Source organism: Myzus persicae, unplaced genomic scaffold (assembly GCF_001856785.1).
Source record: "Myzus persicae strain clone G006 unplaced genomic scaffold, MPER_G0061.0, whole genome shotgun sequence".
Taxonomy (NCBI): domain Eukaryota; kingdom Metazoa; phylum Arthropoda; class Insecta; order Hemiptera; family Aphididae; genus Myzus; species Myzus persicae.
This window is the reverse complement of record NW_019103250.1, coordinates 63,680-88,611: the sequence shown is the minus strand read 5'-3', so window position 1 is coordinate 88,611 and position 24,932 is coordinate 63,680. Positions and strand designations below refer to the sequence as shown.

General features: G+C 29.5%; 1 protein-coding gene across 4 annotated transcripts in view; it reads right to left on the bottom strand.

The window, feature by feature from the left end:
- LOC111034091 (acetylcholine receptor subunit alpha-type acr-16-like) overlaps positions 1-23,874 on the bottom strand; it is an 83,568-nt gene extending 59,694 nt beyond the window's left edge. The window contains exon 1 of one of the 4 annotated variants that reach the window (XM_022315123.1): positions 22,761-23,874. In XM_022315123.1, coding sequence (XP_022170815.1) covers positions 22,761-22,806 — 46 coding nt within the window. In that variant the 5' untranslated portion in view covers positions 22,807-23,874. The remainder of the gene's footprint in view (positions 1-22,760) is intronic. The other 3 variants (XM_022315125.1, XM_022315126.1, XM_022315124.1) reach the window with 3 other exon arrangements.
- Between the last annotated feature and the right edge of the window lie 1,058 nt (positions 23,875-24,932).

Below are 24,932 nucleotides of genomic sequence, written 5' to 3'. Positions count from 1 at the left end.
CAAAATTCTTCCCTGACGAACTGACATCTCATAATATCTATTATGTTGGTAAATCCATTCTGAAAGTCGCAGTATTTATTCATACTCATAATTTTATTATTCCATTTATAACCACCCGACATTATAATATTATGATTGATATTTCTAATGAGATATATTTTTTTGCATATTATTCTATATCATATTCAATTGTGTGATTGTTGTTGGACACAACTTCTCGTCTCAAGAGTGTATTAAAAAAAAAAAAAAAAATGAAATACCAAAAAAATGCACCAACAGGCGTGAACGAAATAAAGAATAAAATTTTTTTGATTCCGATCCGAACATATTCGTTTTGATTTCTATTACTTACAGTATTTGTGACTCGCTCGTTTTTCACATTTCTACGAAAGACTACCCTGCAGGATGTCTGTTACTGTCAGATATAATCGTATTTGAAGTAATTGGGTGGACGCAAAGGAGCTTGGTAGTAGGAGACGATTGATAACGACAGTACGATGAATTTGAAAGCCTATATCGGATTAACGACGATTATTGCTATTTAAATGCCGCGTGGAACATATATTATTACGATAAAATGTGATTAAAGCAGCTCTGCTATCAAGACCGATGACGACGGGACGGTTAAATTGGAAAATCCAATACACTCTAAAAGTCAAAAATATAAAATCTCTCCGATAGCGAATTTGTTCCCGTTTACTTATATATAATTGTACACAATATAATATAATATATTAAATACGTCATTGCGTTTTTGTCGATACAGTGCGGGACATCGGAGTTAACTCTATAAGAGTATATTTTTGGATCAGAAGATGATTTGTGTCCATATAAATTATAATAATAATATTATGTTTTCCAGGATACACAAAATTATGTAATACGTGACGACTACCAACATTTCTATTACGTAGAAGACTGCAATAATTTTTATGGCCCAATATAAGACCTATCTATATAAGGTACCTATCTATATTACAGAAAAAATATGTTGTCTACGTAATATCAGGAAAAGCAATATAATATATTTTGTGTCCTGAGTAAACGATTGGTCTGAATGCTACGAAGATACTATTATATAGTTTGTTACAGAAATAAATATTAAATTTTATAAATCACACGACATTTTACGGCAATAATGATTCATAGAAGACATCGCATTTTATTCAGCATTAATTTATACATAAGAATTGTATACCAGTGCTGCAGTTATTCAGTTAGACTGACTACTAAATATTTAAAAAAGATTTGTGAGTGTACACAAATATTTCTAGCATATTTGGGTAAAACTTTTTTCATTAGGCTTTTACGAGGATAGTTTCAAAAGTATTTCTTTAATTCAAATACGCGTATATTTCACTGAAGTCTAGAACTTCAACATGTTTATAATTAGTCTTTGGGTTTTGTTAAAATATAATATAATAACAACAATGTAAAAAATATGGTATACAAATTTAAGTTTAGGTTGTATAATAACTTCCTAAACTAAAATATTCATATTTAAAGCAATTAAGTTCTACGGGCTGTCAATCTCAAACAATGGTAGGTGGTACTTAATATAATATAATTGCTTACAAATTATAATAAAAACTTTGTGTACAAAAAACAAATTATTGATGTACCAGCGTTTATTTTTACCTTGCAGTAGGTAACAAATGTTTGCAAAATGTTCTACCGGTTTAATATATTTCTTACGATATAGTTCAGATATTTCCCTTTAGCGTTTTTATCAATTCAGCTGATACTATTGTACTAAAGTAGAGTTAATCCGTCAAATACGTCACACATCATCACAGAGTAATTAATGATGTCAGACACAATGATTTAAATGACAATCAACTAAGCGGCTCTACTTTTTTTTCAGAATTTTATGGAAACAAATTATTTAAATATTAGTCAAATTATTATTATTGTCACTCATTATTGGTGTTTGGAATGCAAATTATATCAATCAAATAAAAAAGTTTCAATGAGTCATATAAATCATCCACAGAAAAAAAATATTTTTTTCAACGTCAAAAAATCAATATTGCTTAGTTATTAAAACATCGTAAAATTGGCGTTAACAGTTTTTTTAAACCTGTTCAAAGTTTATACTACGGTGAATGGTTTTAATTTTTAATGAGTTGTACTACAACACAATTTTAAGAATTAAAAAAGTGAAGTAAAAAAGAAAACTGGTTTTTAAAATCGTATACTATAATAGGCGGCACAGGGAATTTTTATAAATTCATTGACATGTATTTTTAGATTTAGTTTAATCGTAGATTGGTTATTAAAAATGTATAAGTATACATCATAATATTATTATCCTTAGTTTCTTAAGATCACATTGATCCATATTAAAAATAATTTTTTTATATGTTTAAAAAGTTTTAATATTATAAAATACTTACTGTTAGTTCAAAGTTTGATATATAAAAACACTACTACGAGATTGAGTGAAATCAATTAATCTAAGACACCGATATCAGGCGAGTATATTTAATTTTAAATTGTATTCAAGTACATATGAATTTCTAGGCATTTTTTCTTAATTTATTATTACAATATAATATGCTACAAATGTTTAAATCAAGTAATTGAAAATAACTAACAAAATTATTAATTTATTATATAAATACTATTTTTAATAACGTATTTAATAATAAATAAATTACATTTACAAAGATAATAATTTATTATACTCAATTAACGATTTAAATTATTTAAATATTTATCATTCAGCTATCTTTTATTAATTTGTTCAACGGTTTTTATTTTTACTATATATTATAAACATAAAATTGTAATCAGTAGTTAACTATCCGGCAGTAGTGATTCTCTAAATGAAAGTGGCTACAAATATGTATGTTGGTAGTTGGTACATATACCTATGTATGATATGGAAAACAATAAACAAAATGATTTATTAAAATATATGATTATGAAAACGAAGGATTTTCAAACAATATCAGAAATATTTTTTTGTCATTTGAAGGACTAAAGCCTGATTCCCTTGATGCTTTCGATAAAATACCTGGTAAATGGCTTTAATAATAGATATATTTTCTCGGTATTGTACTATTATATTTGAAGAATAAAAGATACAGACAGCTGGACCGTGCGTTTTGTATTTTTTCATGAATAAGATATATATCATGTCAGCAAGCTAATTATTGGTAGCTAACATCGAAAAAGTTCCATAACAACCGTACATATTGATTTGTTTACCTAGCTGATGCTTGAAATAATCCTTTTGATCATAAAATATTTTTTTAATTAATTAGTTGACATAGGTTTAATATTTGTTGGTAGCAAAATATTATCAGTATATGTCGCAAGTGTATGGTTTCTGATAATAGGTGATGATCATTACAAATTACATGTCTTACAATAATATAATAAAATTGTTAGTGCTTGTTTTGTAATAAAAAGGTATACTAGATAGTTCACATAAGTAAAGTAATAAATTATTCCATTTTAGTCTCGGAGTATTTATTTGCTTACGAAATGGTTCGAAAGAAATTTTATTTCTGTCTAAGCAAAGATATTGTGAACATATTATGAGTTACAATAATTGTATAGTCAATAAGTTCCTTTATATTTCGAAATAGTTATAAAGACAAAAACCAACCTTTTTAATTGAAATTGGATTTCGCCCAATTGTTTATAAAGTGGTCAAGATTGTAAGTATTCGTAATTATTTCGATGTTAACGTACATGAAGGTTGTCTTTCCTCAATCAATTTGTATTCGGTATACTGAATATAAGGACATTGACAAGATAGCAAGATTGATTATACCATGAAAGTCCAAGATAGAAAGTTGTAGGCTAAAGTCTAGCTATAGTATGAACATTTTAATACTTCATTAGACTATAGACTTAGTAGTGCATTATACGATTAGTTACTTGGATATACTTTTCAATTTAATTGCGGCAAGTTACAACAATGAAAAACAACTTTTCATTTTGTGATTTAGTAATACGAAGTAATACAAATATTTACCAATTTATTGTTTTAAATATTAACACATTTGCGTATAAGACACAAAATATAAAAAATTGTTGGTCAACCTTATTTTTTGAAGCCAGCATAATCATAAATAAAAAAATAATAATAATAATAGTACAATTTCATACTATAATAAGTTTAAAAATGCAAATATTATGTTTTATACTAACAATTAGATATTTTTATTAGTTTAATTGGTATTTGGTAGAAATTAGACATATACTGTAATAATATATAAAACTAAATGGCTGTATTAAAAAAACCATTAATTAGCAACGTATAAGTTATTTTTATAAATACACATCAAGAATACTTCATTTTATTCAAGAATAAAACTTATCAACATCAAATTAAAAAGTAATTAAGTTGTAAATAATTTTTATAATTTATGTGTTAAAAAGGTAAATAGAATATTAAAAATGTTTAGTTATAAAAAAATTTAACTTATAAACTTTTTCTGAGAAAACTTAAGATTCCATGCTATAGACAGTTTATAATCTGTTGGTGATGGTTGCAAAAGTTCGTTAGAAATGTAATACCTACCTTAATAACTTATTTAAAAACCAAATTAAAGAAATAAAAATGTTTAGAAGCCTAGTGAATAATGTATTTAATTATCTTATACTTATAATTCAACTTACTTATTCATCATGTCTATAAATTACTTAAGAAAATGATAATTTGATTTTGGTTTTATAGATATTTTGAGAAAATTTAAGAATGTGCCAACAGCTTATACTAATAGTTACACATAAGACAAAATTTATAATGAATAAATATTTTAATATTTCTATATTTTGCAAATAAAACTTACATTGTGTTTTATTTACCCTAGTTACTACAAAATAATTTTGATTTTAAAACTCAATGATAAATAATGCAGTAGAATTAAAACATCACCACCATCTTATAATATTTAATGAAAATCTAAATTTTGAAATATAACTGAGACTTCCTACTTTGTAAAAGTTTAACAATTGTTGATGTCATGATGACAGATGAAACATCAAAGTTTTGAGTTAAATTTTTATGTATATTATAATAACATAGAAATTGTATTAATTTATAATTTTTAATAATTTATGTTAATCGAAGACATGGTAAATCCAATAAGATTTATATTTAACTTTTTATACAATATTTAAGAAAAAATTATATTTTTATTCAAATATAATATACCGTTTAACGTTTATTTATTTATTTTTTGTAAATGCAATTTAATTATTTATATTGACAAGTAATTTAGTTAGTTAGAACTTAAAAATATTATTTTCAACGTAAATGAACTAATTACTATTGAATGTAATTGAATATAACCAACTTAAATGTGTAAAACCTTAATGGTAATTTTTTTATAATATCAACTATCTTATGATATTTTTTATTGTTTAAAATATTTACCTTGACGATAATTTTTTGTTGTACATTGCAGTTTATTTACTAAAAAAAATAACGTTATTACCCTTTGTTTTAATAACTGTATTGACTTACGTTTTTGGTATCGTTAAGATAATGGTCAACATTTTTTCATTTATTTTTTATTTTTTTTTATCCCCATTGAAATTACCCTACCGATTTTCTCGGTGTTTAAGTCCTTTGGTCGAGCGTAAAAGATGTGGATGAGAGTGTACGAGAATGAGAACCCACTTGAAAAATAAAGATACGCGTTCGTATGAGACGTGAACAATAACATTCATCAGACACAAAAGTGTAGTTAGAGTGCCATTTTAAACACGGCCCCTCGGTAAATCACTCCATGATACACACAAACACACATTTACATCTTATGTATACATATAATATAAAACCCATTGTCCTGAGCTGGTTTCACCCTCTTATACTGCATGCGAGGCAACCGCCCAAATGACTGCAATAATCGTTATTTTTATGTCAGAAATAAACTTCGAAATTATGTTTACTTCTTCAAAATAAATGCATTATTCAAAGAAATGTATAATATTAGTAAAATATTTTAGCAATAAAAAATGTATATTTATATTTTATACAATTGTATTTGCCTCAGTGAAATTTTATTAACTTCTTACTCAGAACCATGCGGTTGCCGGTTTTAGGGGGTAAATCCAGAGTTTTAGTTTAGGTGATAGTGGAGCTGAGATGGAGGGCTGGTAAAAATAATGAATAATGATACTACATAAATATGAACGAGATACATTATGTATGTAGGTATGTATATTGTGAGAGTATATTTATTCATAAAAAACGAAAAGTTGAAAATAATTTAAGAAAAAAAAATCAGAGTAAAAATTATATATATTATACAGGACGATTAAGAAAAAATATGGAATACGAATTTTGATATTTTCTTGTTACTGCGTTTATTTATTCAAAATCTAACCTAAAATCTTGTGAAACATATTATACAATTTCAGTCACTCCATATGAATTACGTCCCTGGTTTATTCATTAGATAATAGGTTCTATTAATTTCCTAATAAGACACATATTTTTATTGCTTCATATAAATTAAATTGTTTCATAATGCTTTTGTGGCTTAATACTATATTGTCGATCTCACATAATTTATTATACTATTTAGAGTTAATTTTTTGGTAAAGTTTTTATTATTCAGGGTTATATTATATTAGTATAAATGTCGTGTCTATATTGGTTTAATGAAATAACATTAAATACCTAGCCATCTGGGTTACATTTTTTGGAGTGCCATAAATGTATTATACGAAATTGTGTTTACCATAGTAAGCTTGTTTTTCTTTTTATAATAATGTGTAAGTATATGTTTTAAATGAGGTAATATGTTTGTGCTAATAATATTCAATTTGATATTATCCGTCTGGATTGAGTTTGACAATAGTTATTAATTTGAATACATATTATCGGAGTGAACATAATCATTAGTCAACTCAGTGACTAGTTATTACAATTCGTACAATGATAATTATGGATTGAAAATAATAATATTTTATGCCACAACCTACAGAGGTCAAACTGTAATGGTTGTGACATTTTTCTTACACTCTAATATTATTGTGTAACTGATCAGGCGTCATAAATTTATTAATGTTTCGTCCACATCATTCTTTAATTTTGACTATCCATATAATTTTACCAACTCGTATGTTATTATTGGTTTAATTTGTTTTAATGTCTACTGATTCCATACTAGCCTTTAATGCCTATTCACCATTGTGCCATAATAATATCAGGTAATTTATTAATATTACAGCGAAATCGTTACGAACGGGATTGAGTGGCACATAAATCTACCCTCATCGAATTTTATTTCAAATATTGGTTCTCTGCAATGTCAGCCGACCACCCTTCATTACAATATAATATTTTACACCGCTTCTGCATATGATTTTTATTATTATAAATTAAACACAGTAGTTCTTCTTTCATTTGAAAAAAAAAAATGTTCTGNGCTAAGACACCGATATCAGGCGAGTATATTTAATTTTAAATTGTATTCAAGTACATATGAATTTCTAGGCATTTTTTCTTAATTTATTATTACAATATAATATGCTACAAATGTTTAAATCAAGTAATTGAAAATAACTAACAAAATTATTAATTTATTATATAAATACTATTTTTAATAACGTATTTAATAATAAATAAATTACATTTACAAAGATAATAATTTATTATACTCAATTAACGATTTAAATTATTTAAATATTTATCATTCAGCTATCTTTTATTAATTTGTTCAACGGTTTTTATTTTTACTATATATTATAAACATAAAATTGTAATCAGTAGTTAACTATCCGGCAGTAGTGATTCTCTAAATGAAAGTGGCTACAAATATGTATGTTGGTAGTTGGTACATATACCTATGTATGATATGGAAAACAATAAACAAAATGATTTATTAAAATATATGATTATGAAAACGAAGGATTTTCAAACAATATCAGAAATATTTTTTTGTCATTTGAAGGACTAAAGCCTGATTCCCTTGATGCTTTCGATAAAATACCTGGTAAATGGCTTTAATAATAGATATATTTTCTCGGTATTGTACTATTATATTTGAAGAATAAAAGATACAGACAGCTGGACCGTGCGTTTTGTATTTTTTCATGAATAAGATATATATCATGTCAGCAAGCTAATTATTGGTAGCTAACATCGAAAAAGTTCCATAACAACCGTACATATTGATTTGTTTACCTAGCTGATGCTTGAAATAATCCTTTTGATCATAAAATATTTTTTTAATTAATTAGTTGACATAGGTTTAATATTTGTTGGTAGCAAAATATTATCAGTATATGTCGCAAGTGTATGGTTTCTGATAATAGGTGATGATCATTACAAATTACATGTCTTACAATAATATAATAAAATTGTTAGTGCTTGTTTTGTAATAAAAAGGTATACTAGATAGTTCACATAAGTAAAGTAATAAATTATTCCATTTTAGTCTCGGAGTATTTATTTGCTTACGAAATGGTTCGAAAGAAATTTTATTTCTGTCTAAGCAAAGATATTGTGAACATATTATGAGTTACAATAATTGTATAGTCAATAAGTTCCTTTATATTTCGAAATAGTTATAAAGACAAAAACCAACCTTTTTAATTGAAATTGGATTTCGCCCAATTGTTTATAAAGTGGTCAAGATTGTAAGTATTCGTAATTATTTCGATGTTAACGTACATGAAGGTTGTCTTTCCTCAATCAATTTGTATTCGGTATACTGAATATAAGGACATTGACAAGATAGCAAGATTGATTATACCATGAAAGTCCAAGATAGAAAGTTGTAGGCTAAAGTCTAGCTATAGTATGAACATTTTAATACTTCATTAGACTATAGACTTAGTAGTGCATTATACGATTAGTTACTTGGATATACTTTTCAATTTAATTGCGGCAAGTTACAACAATGAAAAACAACTTTTCATTTTGTGATTTAGTAATACGAAGTAATACAAATATTTACCAATTTATTGTTTTAAATATTAACACATTTGCGTATAAGACACAAAATATAAAAAATTGTTGGTCAACCTTATTTTTTGAAGCCAGCATAATCATAAATAAAAAAATAATAATAATAATAGTACAATTTCATACTATAATAAGTTTAAAAATGCAAATATTATGTTTTATACTAACAATTAGATATTTTTATTAGTTTAATTGGTATTTGGTAGAAATTAGACATATACTGTAATAATATATAAAACTAAATGGCTGTATTAAAAAAACCATTAATTAGCAACGTATAAGTTATTTTTATAAATACACATCAAGAATACTTCATTTTATTCAAGAATAAAACTTATCAACATCAAATTAAAAAGTAATTAAGTTGTAAATAATTTTTATAATTTATGTGTTAAAAAGGTAAATAGAATATTAAAAATGTTTAGTTATAAAAAAATTTAACTTATAAACTTTTTCTGAGAAAACTTAAGATTCCATGCTATAGACAGTTTATAATCTGTTGGTGATGGTTGCAAAAGTTCGTTAGAAATGTAATACCTACCTTAATAACTTATTTAAAAACCAAATTAAAGAAATAAAAATGTTTAGAAGCCTAGTGAATAATGTATTTAATTATCTTATACTTATAATTCAACTTACTTATTCATCATGTCTATAAATTACTTAAGAAAATGATAATTTGATTTTGGTTTTATAGATATTTTGAGAAAATTTAAGAATGTGCCAACAGCTTATACTAATAGTTACACATAAGACAAAATTTATAATGAATAAATATTTTAATATTTCTATATTTTGCAAATAAAACTTACATTGTGTTTTATTTACCCTAGTTACTACAAAATAATTTTGATTTTAAAACTCAATGATAAATAATGCAGTAGAATTAAAACATCACCACCATCTTATAATATTTAATGAAAATCTAAATTTTGAAATATAACTGAGACTTCCTACTTTGTAAAAGTTTAACAATTGTTGATGTCATGATGACAGATGAAACATCAAAGTTTTGAGTTAAATTTTTATGTATATTATAATAACATAGAAATTGTATTAATTTATAATTTTTAATAATTTATGTTAATCGAAGACATGGTAAATCCAATAAGATTTATATTTAACTTTTTATACAATATTTAAGAAAAAATTATATTTTTATTCAAATATAATATACCGTTTAACGTTTATTTATTTATTTTTTGTAAATGCAATTTAATTATTTATATTGACAAGTAATTTAGTTAGTTAGAACTTAAAAATATTATTTTCAACGTAAATGAACTAATTACTATTGAATGTAATTGAATATAACCAACTTAAATGTGTAAAACCTTAATGGTAATTTTTTTATAATATCAACTATCTTATGATATTTTTTATTGTTTAAAATATTTACCTTGACGATAATTTTTTGTTGTACATTGCAGTTTATTTACTAAAAAAAATAACGTTATTACCCTTTGTTTTAATAACTGTATTGACTTACGTTTTTGGTATCGTTAAGATAATGGTCAACATTTTTTCATTTATTTTTTATTTTTTTTTATCCCCATTGAAATTACCCTACCGATTTTCTCGGTGTTTAAGTCCTTTGGTCGAGCGTAAAAGATGTGGATGAGAGTGTACGAGAATGAGAACCCACTTGAAAAATAAAGATACGCGTTCGTATGAGACGTGAACAATAACATTCATCAGACACAAAAGTGTAGTTAGAGTGCCATTTTAAACACGGCCCCTCGGTAAATCACTCCATGATACACACAAACACACATTTACATCTTATGTATACATATAATATAAAACCCATTGTCCTGAGCTGGTTTCACCCTCTTATACTGCATGCGAGGCAACCGCCCAAATGACTGCAATAATCGTTATTTTTATGTCAGAAATAAACTTCGAAATTATGTTTACTTCTTCAAAATAAATGCATTATTCAAAGAAATGTATAATATTAGTAAAATATTTTAGCAATAAAAAATGTATATTTATATTTTATACAATTGTATTTGCCTCAGTGAAATTTTATTAACTTCTTACTCAGAACCATGCGGTTGCCGGTTTTAGGGGGTAAATCCAGAGTTTTAGTTTAGGTGATAGTGGAGCTGAGATGGAGGGCTGGTAAAAATAATGAATAATGATACTACATAAATATGAACGAGATACATTATGTATGTAGGTATGTATATTGTGAGAGTATATTTATTCATAAAAAACGAAAAGTTGAAAATAATTTAAGAAAAAAAAATCAGAGTAAAAATTATATATATTATACAGGACGATTAAGAAAAAATATGGAATACGAATTTTGATATTTTCTTGTTACTGCGTTTATTTATTCAAAATCTAACCTAAAATCTTGTGAAACATATTATACAATTTCAGTCACTCCATATGAATTACGTCCCTGGTTTATTCATTAGATAATAGGTTCTATTAATTTCCTAATAAGACACATATTTTTATTGCTTCATATAAATTAAATTGTCTCATAATGCTTTTGTGGCTTAATACTATATTGTCGATCTCACATAATTTATTATACTATTTAGAGTTAATTTTTTGGTAAAGTTTTTATTATTCAGGGTTATATTATATTAGTATAAATGTCGTGTCTATATTGGTTTAATGAAATAACATTAAATACCTAGCCATCTGGGTTACATTTTTTGGAGTGCCATAAATGTATTATACGAAATTGTGTTTACCATAGTAAGCTTGTTTTTCTTTTTATAATAATGTGTAAGTATATGTTTTAAATGAGGTAATATGTTTGTGCTAATAATATTCAATTTGATATTATCCGTCTGGATTGAGTTTGACAATAGTTATTAATTTGAATACATATTATCGGAGTGAACATAATCATTAGTCAACTCAGTGACTAGTTATTACAATTCGTACAATGATAATTATGGATTGAAAATAATAATATTTTATGCCACAACCTACAGAGGTCAAACTGTAATGGTTGTGACATTTTTCTTACACTCTAATATTATTGTGTAACTGATCAGGCGTCATAAATTTATTAATGTTTCGTCCACATCATTCTTTAATTTTGACTATCCATATAATTTTACCAACTCGTATGTTATTATTGGTTTAATTTGTTTTAATGTCTACTGATTCCATACTAGCCTTTAATGCCTATTCACCATTGTGCCATAATAATATCAGGTAATTTATTAATATTACAGCGAAATCGTTACGAACGGGATTGAGTGGCACATAAATCTACCCTCATCGAATTTTATTTCAAATATTGGTTCTCTGCAATGTCAGCCGACCACCCTTCATTACAATATAATATTTTACACCGCTTCTGCATATGATTTTTATTATTATAAATTAAACACAGTAGTTCTTCTTTCATTTGAAAAAAAAAATGTTCTGAACACCAGTGAAACGACAAGCATAAATACACCGGAGGCAGAAACTACTACAGTTTACAGCTATTGAGTAATTTAAGGTAAAAATTGTAATAAATAATATTAGGGTGCCGCTTTCTCACAGTAACTCAATGTACCTAAAGCCGTAAAGTCTATCACGAAAATTATACCTTATTATTGCAATGCGCTGCAACCCGCGTACCTGCATACCTACTCTAATTATTCAGAAAACATGTTTACTGAAGAGCATAGAGTTTGCTCTAAAAAGTACCTAATAACAAATAAAATGTCTCTGTAAAATGAGATCGACTCTTTAACAAGTGGAAAAACGGTCTACCCAAGACATTGACCGTCTCCGTCACTCCATCCCGCAGTGTATTATAACAGTACAACCATAAAAAAACGTTCTATTCACCAAATCGTAATATTATGTAAGTATTTTTGCGAGGTTATAATTGATAAATTAAAAATTTCGCAAAACTAGTTTTTAGTCATATCGGATTTGGTTTTTGTTATTATTCAAAAATAAATAACCTAGGGATTTAAAATTTTCTTGAATTTTCGTTTGAGAGTTAAAAACCTAGAAAATTTAATACAAGGTTCTTTATAAGATTTTATTTCAAGAAATGAGTAATATCGTAAAAAGATGTCACACATTTTAAATTTTTTTGTACGCATTTAAAGTTAAAATTACAAAAATGTATCATAATCACCAACATTTTCAAACTATTTTGTTGTTAAAAACGTATAACATTTTTAATATTCATAACCAATTTTTGAATATTTAATGAAAAATTACTCATACATTTTCCTTACAAAAATTTAAAGAAATATTTAAGCGTGATTGCACAATTATTTTTTATGAGAGTCTGTGGTTAAAACTTTGACGACAAAGGTTATTTAAACGTAAAATAACTATTTTACTCAACTTAACCTAACCTAATCCACTTGCTAATTGCCCACTTTTTTTTTAAATTATATTTTTTGTACGATTTGTCAGCTAATATATAAGGGGATATATTTTTTTTTTATCGTATCGGATTAATAAAAACCAATTTCGAATTCGAATAAATAAAATCTATTTAATAACACTTTAGTATCGTGTTTATTCTAAGATGGCAAATTACTAGTAGACTTAGCTGAATCGGAAAAATTCCTATATAATCAATGCATTGCATTGTTTATTACCATACTCCCATAGTAATAATAATATTACAAGTTATGGTCCATTGGCTGCTAATATTATTTATTTACATTTTGTTGGACATATAGTAAATTATATTTTGTATTATATTTAAGTAAATAACAATAACAATAATAATAATTATCTAAGACTAAGAATCGGCCATACAAAAATTTCTCACAGTGTTTTAATGGCTAATGAAGACTCTACATTTTATACTGCCTCGTTATATATATCAAACACATTTTCACCGAATGCTACTACACTCACAGGTTAAGGAAAATTCTATGTTTCTGGAATTTCTAGCTGCATCGCTCAACCAAAATACCAACTGTTTCTCAATCGAAATTCGTTAGCGCCCCTACTGATTAACTCAAGACTCAACAACATGTAATTATCTGTATATCTACCGTTTCATATTTCAATTAAATAGCTTTTATTGTACTAAAATTGACAATAAAATTGTTGTATCGTTATACTTTAATTTTATCCATGAGTAATTTAATTATGTCAATATCACTCAATATCGTTCAATCTGTTGCTACGGATTTATTTAAATCAATGAAAAAAAACAATTATAATATTTTAGTCCAAAACCATGCACTAGCGTGTTCAGTAGGCTATTCATACACAAATTAATAGTATCAGTTTTATTTGCATTCAAGTTCGAGTTTTTCGATAAGGGCTTATATTTTTATAATAAATGATCACCAATAACCTTTTTTACCATTGAACGAACATAATATTAACTACACGATATAATCAATACAATATCACATTTACAGTAAAATAATTTTTTCTATTATTTTTAAATATCTATCAGAATATTAAAACAATAAATTGAAACTATAGTAGTCACTAGTCTCATTCTCATATCGAGAGTATTATGATACCTATAGTAATTTAATAATTGGTAAATGTATTCAATATCGAACGACTAATTATTCAGTTCATTGTATATCACAAATAAATACGTAGTAGTCAGGGTGGACTGCCTTCGTTAATTCACGATGACACTTTATAAACACTGCAATGTTGTACTAAAGGCGGAGAGCCATAAAGTAATTCTTATTAATATTCGGTGTGTTTGATTCAATTCTGGGGTATCTGCAAATGCGCATTACATGGCCAATCAATTTAGAAATAATAAACAGTCGCACACCGTGAAACTTGTACGATCATGGTAATAATATTTAGAAATCATATTATTAAGTAACTTCAACGTTTGCTGCGTCGTGGTAGCGATGAATTTAAACGACTGTGAAAACAAGTGTACAACAGACTGTAATAATTGAAAATAAGAACTAAAACGAAAAATGAAACCGTTTCTCGAACACATAAATCATAATTAAATATAAATGTTTGTCGGATGAAATTTTCTCTTGGAAATATTCAAGGAAGGAAAACAGTATATTATTATGCATAAAGTTAAATAGATGGAACGAAATGTTTTAAACAAAAGTTTTCAGGGCGCCATAAATCAAATAGAAAATACAATTTTTTTTTAGTTTTTTATCCGACCGTTGTGGTGCGTGTGCACATATACATACACCTACATACATCTATATATACTGCAGCAGCAGAAGGTGGCTCGCCGGGGGTAGGGCATCAACGGTAATTTCATCAAGCCTACGCCGAAAAAAAAACCACCGGCGTCGACGGCACCATCCCGTGGCAGGACCTTCGCGTAGTAGATCCTTTTCTCCTGCACCTCTCTTCCCCACCCCACCACACTTTACGAGACCGTAAACGACGAGGCCGCCGTCAAGAAAAAACTTGCTCTGCAAGTTAACGCCTGCTGCAGCACGCCGGTCGCAGTGCAGTCGTTTCGTTTTGGTTTTTCGTCTCTTAATCTTTTGCATCCGGAACGCCGAGCGAACTCCTAGGTGATATTTCCCGAAGTACTTAAACTGGGAGTGAGAAATGGAAAAAAGAAATATATTCGACCGACTCTCTCTATGTGTAAGTATCGTGCTGGCACCTCACTTCGTTTCCTTTCTTTCCGTTACACTCTGCCACTCGTTCTATCTCTTTCATTCCCACCTCTCTCTCTCCTACTGCTATATATACCACACCTTTAGTTTCCAAGTACAAAGTCAGTGTGCTGCACCGTACACTTGTCAAGGATCGGGGGAGGGGGGAGACCGCCCGCTACCATTATACGCCTCCGCCCGCCGACGACCCATAAACGCCCTCGTTGTCGCCGGCAAACACGGTGTCAGTGTGGAGTTCTTTTACACGAGAGTCACAAAACTTTTTATTCGGGAAAATCGTTTCGGCTCGCAGATGTGTTTGAATAGACTATTACTTTTGTAACTTGATTGTCGGCCATTTAGAGGAGGAGATGGTAACGACGACGACAACGGTGGAAAGAAAAAAAGAATTTTGTACGTGGAATGAGGCAATGTAACGCTTATGTTCCATATAGCATATAGTAAAGCAACTCTCAGGCGTGGCACATTTTCCCACTATTCCACTTATTTCTTCATCACTCGCCTTAACTGATAGATTTACCACCGTTTAACGCGTTGCTTTTTCAAATCGTTAGTGTGTCATAAACAGAATGTGATAATATCATCGCAACATCGAAAATTCAACTTTTGTACCAGTGTTCGTATGTAAACATTGTTCGTTCATTTACTGAATAAATTATAATTTGCATTTAGCTACTGTTCATATTTCCTTTTCCTGGTATTCGAGCTCAGCGTTCAACTTGCACCAATAACTTCACTCGTGTAAAAGGAAGTTGAAATATATGCTGAACCGATGCAGCGGAAGTTGTCGAAATCGGAAATATTCTTCCGGGTGATGGTTTGACAAGACTTTAGCCTTTAGGAAATGATATCTAGATATGTGTATACGTGTTTTGAAATCGTATGAACCAAACGACAGCAGCTAAAAGCTGATTTTTGAAAATAAAATATAGTTATAGTGATGTAGGTATTATATTATTTTTATAATATTTAAATTTCCACAAGTCATGTACACGGGCTGGGCAGTTATCAGCGTTCACCCATATCAAAGTTACGTAAGCAAGTTAGTACTTATAATCAGTTACTTAATTTTCAAGCAAATTCCGTTACGTTAAAATGTAAATTGTTACGACTCTAATTGTAACTTAAAAATTAAAATAATAGATATTATTGAACAACATCAATACAATTTTTGTTGAAGTTTTAAAAACTTGTTTTTTGATCCAATATCGGAATAATTGAAAATATTTATATTATATTAAAATGAATATAAATGTTTTAGTTTGTCATAGTTTGATATTTGTATATTTTGTTTATTTAATACAATGCTCTAACCAACCACATATTAGTTATTAGTTATTAAATTAGGTATGTAATATTTTTTACCCGACGTTATAAAATATTTTAATGACTAAACCCTTTTTTATCATGAGCCCATAATTTTTTTGTCAGTATTTTATTGAAGAAATAACATAAGTTATTAAGTAAGGTGTAACTTGAAATGTAACTAAGCTACTGTAATTTTTTTTCCTTGAGGTATTGACTACACTTCAGGAACTTCTTGGGATTAACGCCGCAATCGTTTATTAATAAATTACAACTAATTTAAGAAACTCTCAGGAAGCCGGAGACTACTTTCCATAGCGGTCGCTAGTGTATATACTTGTGGGCTCCGAGTGACCCGAGAGTGTACATTTAGTTTTTATAACTGACTTGGCCAATAAGGGGTAGTAGACAGGACGCCTATTAAGAAAATAACTTGTATCTTGTTACTAGATTTGCAATTTTATAGAAATTAATCCAGCAATTTATCTATCGCTACATGTAGGTATAGGTAATTAATTCAGTTAATATTTATTTTATGTATATATTTCATTCCGGAGCTAATTTCGGAATACTAAACCTTCAATTACGAAAAAAAAAAATATATATATATATATATAAATAATTAGTTAAACTTTACCCAGTATAATTGCATAATACCAGTCAATTTAATTAGTTCTTGATAATCTAGTTACTAACTTTTAATTTAAATATTCCCTTTGGGGAAATCGGGAAATTAAATTAAATTGTATTATTTATTGAATAAGTGTATAAAATCTAGGTTTCATGTGAATGATTTAAAGAACATTACAATTGATGATGTCAAGTGATACTACAAAAAAACATCGATGTTTATTTAAGTAATTAAAAAAATAATAAAGAACTTTTAATGTAATGAATAATGATCTACAATATTTGATAATGAGTATAATATCATAAAGCAAGTGTAATGATAATATAATACCTATTGTTATAAACACAAAAGACTTCTCAGCTAGTATGTTAATTTTTTAAGAACAAATTATAGTATAATGTTTCATAAATTCCATTAATCTATAACTGTTAAAACGGTTTTTAAAAAATCTATATTGTGGTGTAAAATAATTTTGAAAATAAAAAGGAAACAATCAAAACAATATTGTTTAAGGACGTTGTCAAAAAATACTTTGTTGATGAAATATTTCAATCAATTTGTAGGTACTTGGCTATAACATTAACATCCCAAATAATTTGGATCTTTATAAATCTATCCCTACAATTTAATTTTATTATCCTAATCGTCACGACAACCATTGATTTAGTAGTCTATTTACTTAATAGTAATAATAGTAGTAGGATCTTTCACAACCGGGATGATTGTAGGCTGCTTTTTTTCTGAGTCACCATTTTAACCGATGATTACTTTAATAAAATCACTGTAAAATGAAGATAGTAATAATATTGGCCGTATCGCTATAACAAGAATGTAATAGTTTTAAAGTTTTATAACTTTGAAATACCATCATTCTGATTTCATCTTTAATTGCAATAAATTATAATTTACATTAAGTTTTTGACTTCTTTACTAAATTAATATGCTATTCAAAGATGCATGCATAATATATTGATAAATAATTATTATCCATACATACACATGGTTTCATTGAAAGTAATACTAGTTTCGTCATTGCTGATGTTACTTCTAAAACATAGGTTTCTATATCATCATAAGAAAAATAAAACAGCCTATTGTGTAAACTTTTATAATTTTTAAACATATATAACTCCAAAAATTCTGAAGTACATACGTTTGATGAAAGGTTTCTTCAATCATACCAACAATTCACTACTATTCAATAATAATTAGTTTAATTATTCTAAAATTAAAAATGATGCTGTCATAATTATCAAATATTTTTACACTTGAAAACAATGCATATAAAAAATATTAATAAATTGTTATGAATGAATGTTGTGATATTTTTTTTCATTAAATCACAATTATTACTGTTTTCTATTATTATTTGTAGGCCTTAAAAAACTAAAATAAGTGTAAAAATACATTTTTTTTAATGTATTATTTTAGTAATTTTTGTCATAAATGATGAAATGGTAAGATAAAAGTTATAAAAACAACTAACGTTGATTTTATAGTAAGTTACCAATTTAACGTTAAAAATTAATTTTGTTTTTTATTTGTTTAGACTTCTGCACTTAATAACAGACAACATTAAAGAACTTGTAGCAGATGATATTTCAAAAAAAAATATTTGTATTAACAAAGCAAAATAATAATCTTTGTTAAATATTAATTATGTCATACTAAAAAATAAAATATATGTATAAATATTTTATATTTGGAATCATTATTTTGCACTCCTAAAACTAAAAAAATGGAGGAAGTAGGTAAGTAAGTTAAGCTAAGTTAAGCTAAGATACCGTCTTTTAGCTTATATTACAAATATATATTTTTAATATTTAGTTATTAAGATTTAACTAAAATCGTTATTTATTCTATCTAATTTTGTCCTAATTTGAACTTAAAATATCTGTAGCAGAAAACATTGTGTTTATGTATTTTCAGAATTGTTGGTTCCAGTATGAACTACTAAGTAGTCTTATGAAAAACCTTTCATTAAATTGTCAAGCCTTAGCTATAAAAATGGAATGATAGATTTTTAACTAAAAAATAATTAAAAAGAACATCGTAATATTGGAAAATTTTGTCAAACTTCAAAGTCTTATAAAATAATTATTGTGCCACGTATCTTGAATATTTTAAAATAACTACAATAAACTCCACATTTTTAAGTTTTTTTTTATCGATTTTTAATTTTTTTTAATGTGATAGTCTATAAATAGCTCAAAATAAGTCAAATCACACCATGTATAAAAAAATACAAATATAAACTAAACATTTTGTGAAATTTAGCAGTACCTACAGTTGTTCATTAATAAACAAATTGATTTAACCTAAAACTAGATAGTTTTGTTAGTCTGTGTAAAAAGTCTCGTTTTTTCTTAGTTATTTTTTTTGTTTTTCTGAATTAAAAAATAATGGCAACATTAAAAATTAACCTCCTGAAAGTACATTTCAGAACCAATTTCCTATCAGAAATCTTTTTTTATGTTTAAGTATTCGAAATGCACACAAAAAAACATATTGTAAAATCAATACAGGCTTAACTCGGAATCTAAAATAAGTTTTTAGCTAAACAATTTAATTTATAGAAAATTGGACAGTAAAATTGGGAATAGGAAATTTTGATAACAAAGACTACCAATGGATAAAAATAAAATTACATATAAAAATGTTTACCATCATTTAAATTGAAATTTAATTTAATAAGTTGGCACTGAAAAATCGTCTAAAGATTTAAACTAATAATTATCGTCAAATCAAAAACGTTACGTACCTATATAATATATTATGAGTAATGTCAATAAAAAATTTTTTATTCAATATGTTAATATTATTGAATATCAATGTCGTAAATCCAAACAACAATTTGAAACATAATTCTGATTTATTCTAAATTAAATTTCCATTTAAAAATATTTATACTGTATATTAAATCGAATTTAGTAACTGTAACTTATAAAATAAATGTTTAGTTGATGCTTTTCAGATCATACATTGGATTTAGTTCAGGTTTTTTAAATCGTTGAATTTGAATTAAAGTGGAACGGATAAATTTAGGTTGGCAAGTCAAAGGGCTTTATATGTCAGTCTAGATACGTACAAATTACAGGGTTTATATACACATCGATTACGGATTCCCTGGCGCTCTTATTACTTTAACTTGTTTTTAAGATGTATATTTATATAATCTAGATATGGTAAATATTGTTTAATGCAAATAAAATATTTAAAAATAAATATTTAAAGAAAAACAACGTGAATTTCATAAAGATTGTAAACTATTTTTGAATGTAAACTGTAATATAAACGGGAATAGGTAAATATTTCAAACAATTATTGTATGTATTAAACTATTAAAGACATACATTGTATACTTAATCCAAAATCTTGTAAGTCAATAAAAATATTAATAAATTGATTATATTCAGTGTACAATACTATATATTTAATAGTTACATATTTTTGAACCTATATGCTTGATCGCAATTACTTTCTGACTTTGATTCTCAACTTAAATTCGAGGAAAGTTCACGTAAAAATTAGATTGTTAAAAAAAATAAATACAACGAGGTTACATATGTACTAATTGACTCTGTTTCTTAGAAGATAGTATTCCAAACGAAAAATATAACATTTTAATACTCTAGCAGAATATAACCAGAAGTCACTCGAGGAAAAAAGAACAAAATATTATGTAAAACATAGCGCTGTAAAATATAAATAGGTGAATATCAGTATTAGTGAAAGTACCTACCTCAGTTCACGGGAAAATAAGCGTTGGTCAACTAATTCTAAAATAATCTTTACAAACTTATTTGATCGAGATATGAGCAATTGGAAACAACACTTGTTATATTTTCAAAAGTGGTTAAAACTATCATCTTAACTGATCAGCTCTTTAACAACAGTAATGTCCTATAGTAGGTTTACCAAATGGGCTGTATTATTGTGGTTTTTTTAATAACTCAATCGATTAACCGAAATTCAAGTACCTAGGTACCTAAGACAAATATCTAGTTCTAGGTATACTAGTTCCCTGACACCTGGTAGGTACGTGGTACTGGGTATACGATTGACATTTCTCGCTAAGACGTTAAGAACATATGCAATCCCCTTTTGTGTCGTTCTGTGGAGAAAAGTTATTCCAAATTTTTTGTGATTTGAATTTTTCCAATTACCTCTTTATAATACCATAGTTGTAGATGACGCGATATTTTTTAAAAGGTTTTTTCTCATCATCAAATCGGTGGACGTTCAGAACACTCTATTTCCATATTGAAAACCGTCAAGTCACACATAGTCACATATTACATATAAATCACATACTGTGAAAGATTTTTTTTCGCAGATGTTAGAGCATATTATCATCCGAAACGGACGAATCGCATATTGACGGGGTGCAACTAGTTGCAAAACCCATCGCAGCCGCGTCATTAACAGACAACGCAGTCTTTTTTCCCCTGCTCGCGGGTCAAAATCAACAGTTGTAAAATATATGAACAAAGCTGCTGTGGGGTGAAAAATGGAAAAATAACTCACGAAATGTGTAGTAAATAGTAATCTCTGTCAGCAGTAGCTGTTAACTAAATAATCACTGCAAAGAAAAAAAGCAATAATGGTCTTAAAATTAAAATATCGGTGGATATTTATTTTTTACGTCTTATTTTATTGCCGATCTCAGTGTTACTACTGGGTGATTTCTCTGCTCATGTATTAATTTGAATTATATTTATTACGCACATATTATGCTTATTGTTAAAACCAATATAGATTTTATGTATATTTTAATATATGTTAAATAAAAAATATTATTGCCAACGATATGAATAACCTTTTGGTTTTAAAACTGATGAGATGAAGACTCATTAAATAATCTAATGGTTTTAATGTTTTTTTATATTACGTTTGAAATACTCACATAGCATTATTATTTAAGTATTACACGTAAAGTTTAATATGTCATGTGTTTAATAGAAAAAGTACAAAACAGTTAAAAAACGATTCTGCATAATGAAGTCGAAATAGGGAGCACATAGTAATATTATTATGAATTATTTAATTAAAACTATGAAGGTACACTTGTTAAAGTTTCTTGGACTTTTTTCTTGGTTTCTTTGGTATGGTCGCTTTCGGGGATCGGGAAAAATTTTAAATATATTCTGGAAGTCTAAATAACGACTTTAACCCGAGGGTTTCCATAAACTAGATACGCGCGATGTCAAACATTTACAGGGAGATGCACTTGTAGCCCTTGGTGTTATATTACCGCTGAAAACGTCGGCTGAAAAATTAAAAAAATTAAATCGAAATACTACTAAACACTGACCTGCAATGATCAGGTAGACGATGAGCAGATACGGGAGTATTCCCATGTCCCATTCAGCGGCGGCGGTTGCGGTGGCGCGCACGACCCGTCCTCGTCGTCGACGTCCCGTCTCCTATCAACAACAGGACGTGTTGTGGCCAACAATGATCAGTGGTTCCTTCTGACGACCGTTGTCCTGTCGTCGCTGACGGCCGTATACCAGCTGCTGGTCGCCGAGTCCGTCGCCGGTGTTTTGGCGCCGATGGGTGTCCGCGGGACGGTGGCCGACCGTCGCGTCCATTTTAACGGCGGCGGCGGTGGACCGGAACAGTGCCGTCTGCGATCGGTGTGGCACGTGCCGGAAAAAAATGGGGACGCCAAAACCTCGCAGCGGCCCTGCAGAGAGCGGCGGCGGCGAGCGTCCGCGACCGGTCAACGGATGGGCGCCGGTTTCCGAGGTGAAGACAGCTCGTGTGATACGACGGCAGACGGCGGACGACGACGTCTTGGCCACGGAAACGATAGAATATTTTATTCGATGACCATGTAACAATAATAATATTATATCGATGAGCTGTTTTCGTGACGGTATTGCGACAGCGGTAACCGCGGTGCGACTGTGTACGAAAACCTGTCCCTATGTACTCGGTGGAACGTCTTTGGCGCTCGCCGCCACACACACACACACACACACACACACACACACACACTCACACCAACACACACGCGCACGCACGCGCGAGCTTTTTATCTCTCTCGCTCTCTCTGACACACACACTCACACACACATACACACACACACACACACACACACACACACACACGCGTCCAAGTCGCCACTACCACAACACTGCCGTTCCAACCGCCGGCTGGCTGCTCCCAACGCTGGTCCTGCCGCTGCTGCCGTCGTTGTCGGTGGTGCTGATGGTGCGTACCGCTAGCTTTCGCCCTGCCGTCAAGCGAGCGGGCGAGCGCGCGCGCGCAACTTTCCACGGCAGTCCAAACCCCGCCCTGTACCGCCCGCGTATACTACCTCTATATTTGCACACCGTAAGCGCGCGCCCGTTTTCGCCGTTTCTGCCCGGGCGGCGCGTGCACCACCGCGTTTTGTATTACGCCGGGCGGCGGCGGCGGGACGACGACGGCAACGGCTACGGCGGTGTTGGCGGCGACGACGACGACGACGACGACGACGACGACGACGCGCTCGCTGGCTATCTGCTGTGTGCTGGCGCGCGCATACACACACACACACGCGCGCACACACACACGTACACACACACACACACACACACGCACACACACACACACACGCACACACGCACACACGCTCGTTGTCGCTATATCGCCTTCGACTCGTCCCGTCGACCAGCCGGTTACGTAGCTCTGGCACTCTCGCGCTACTCGTCGCGATTCCGGACGGTGCATGCGCCAAAGCTCCCGGTCAGAATGCCGCACACCCGCGCCAAATACGATAATTACCATCACACACACACACACACACGCGCGTATATCACCGCGTGACCACCAGGGTCGGAGTGATAGTGTGAGTGAGAGAGAGAGAGAGAGAGAGAGACTGGAGAAGGAGTAAGAGAGCGAGACGGGGTGATGCAGTGGTGAGAGGGCGAGTGAGAGAGATGGTGGAGAGAGGGCAGATAGTGAGCGAGAGAGTGTGAGAGGGGAGGAAAACTTTTCTGTGGAATATTTTCCGAATGTGTATGCGTGTGTCGGTCAAAGGGGTTAGGGTAACGATGGTGGTGGCTGGCTACAGCGGCGTTGACGACGGAATGTAGCGCAGCATATATACGCATTAAACGACCCCGAAATTATTTTACGCGTACACCACCGCCGCAGTGGTCGCGCAAAGTCCTGGCTACGAAAGCATATATAATATAACATACACACCGTGTAGGTATAATAATAATTTGGATTTCGTACAAGGGCGCTCACTCAGAACATTATAACATTATTTTATAATATGACTGGGCTGATAAACTGTTGCTGCAATATTATGTATAACTGAAGTTATTATTATTATTATAATAATATTATTCGTTATAACAAAGTAGGTACCTACAATTAAAAATTATTATCATATTATATATATATAAGTTCAGAAGTACCTCTGGAGTCGGGACGGACAGAAAATATACTCGGTATACCTACCTAAGGTACATTAATATATGATAAAGA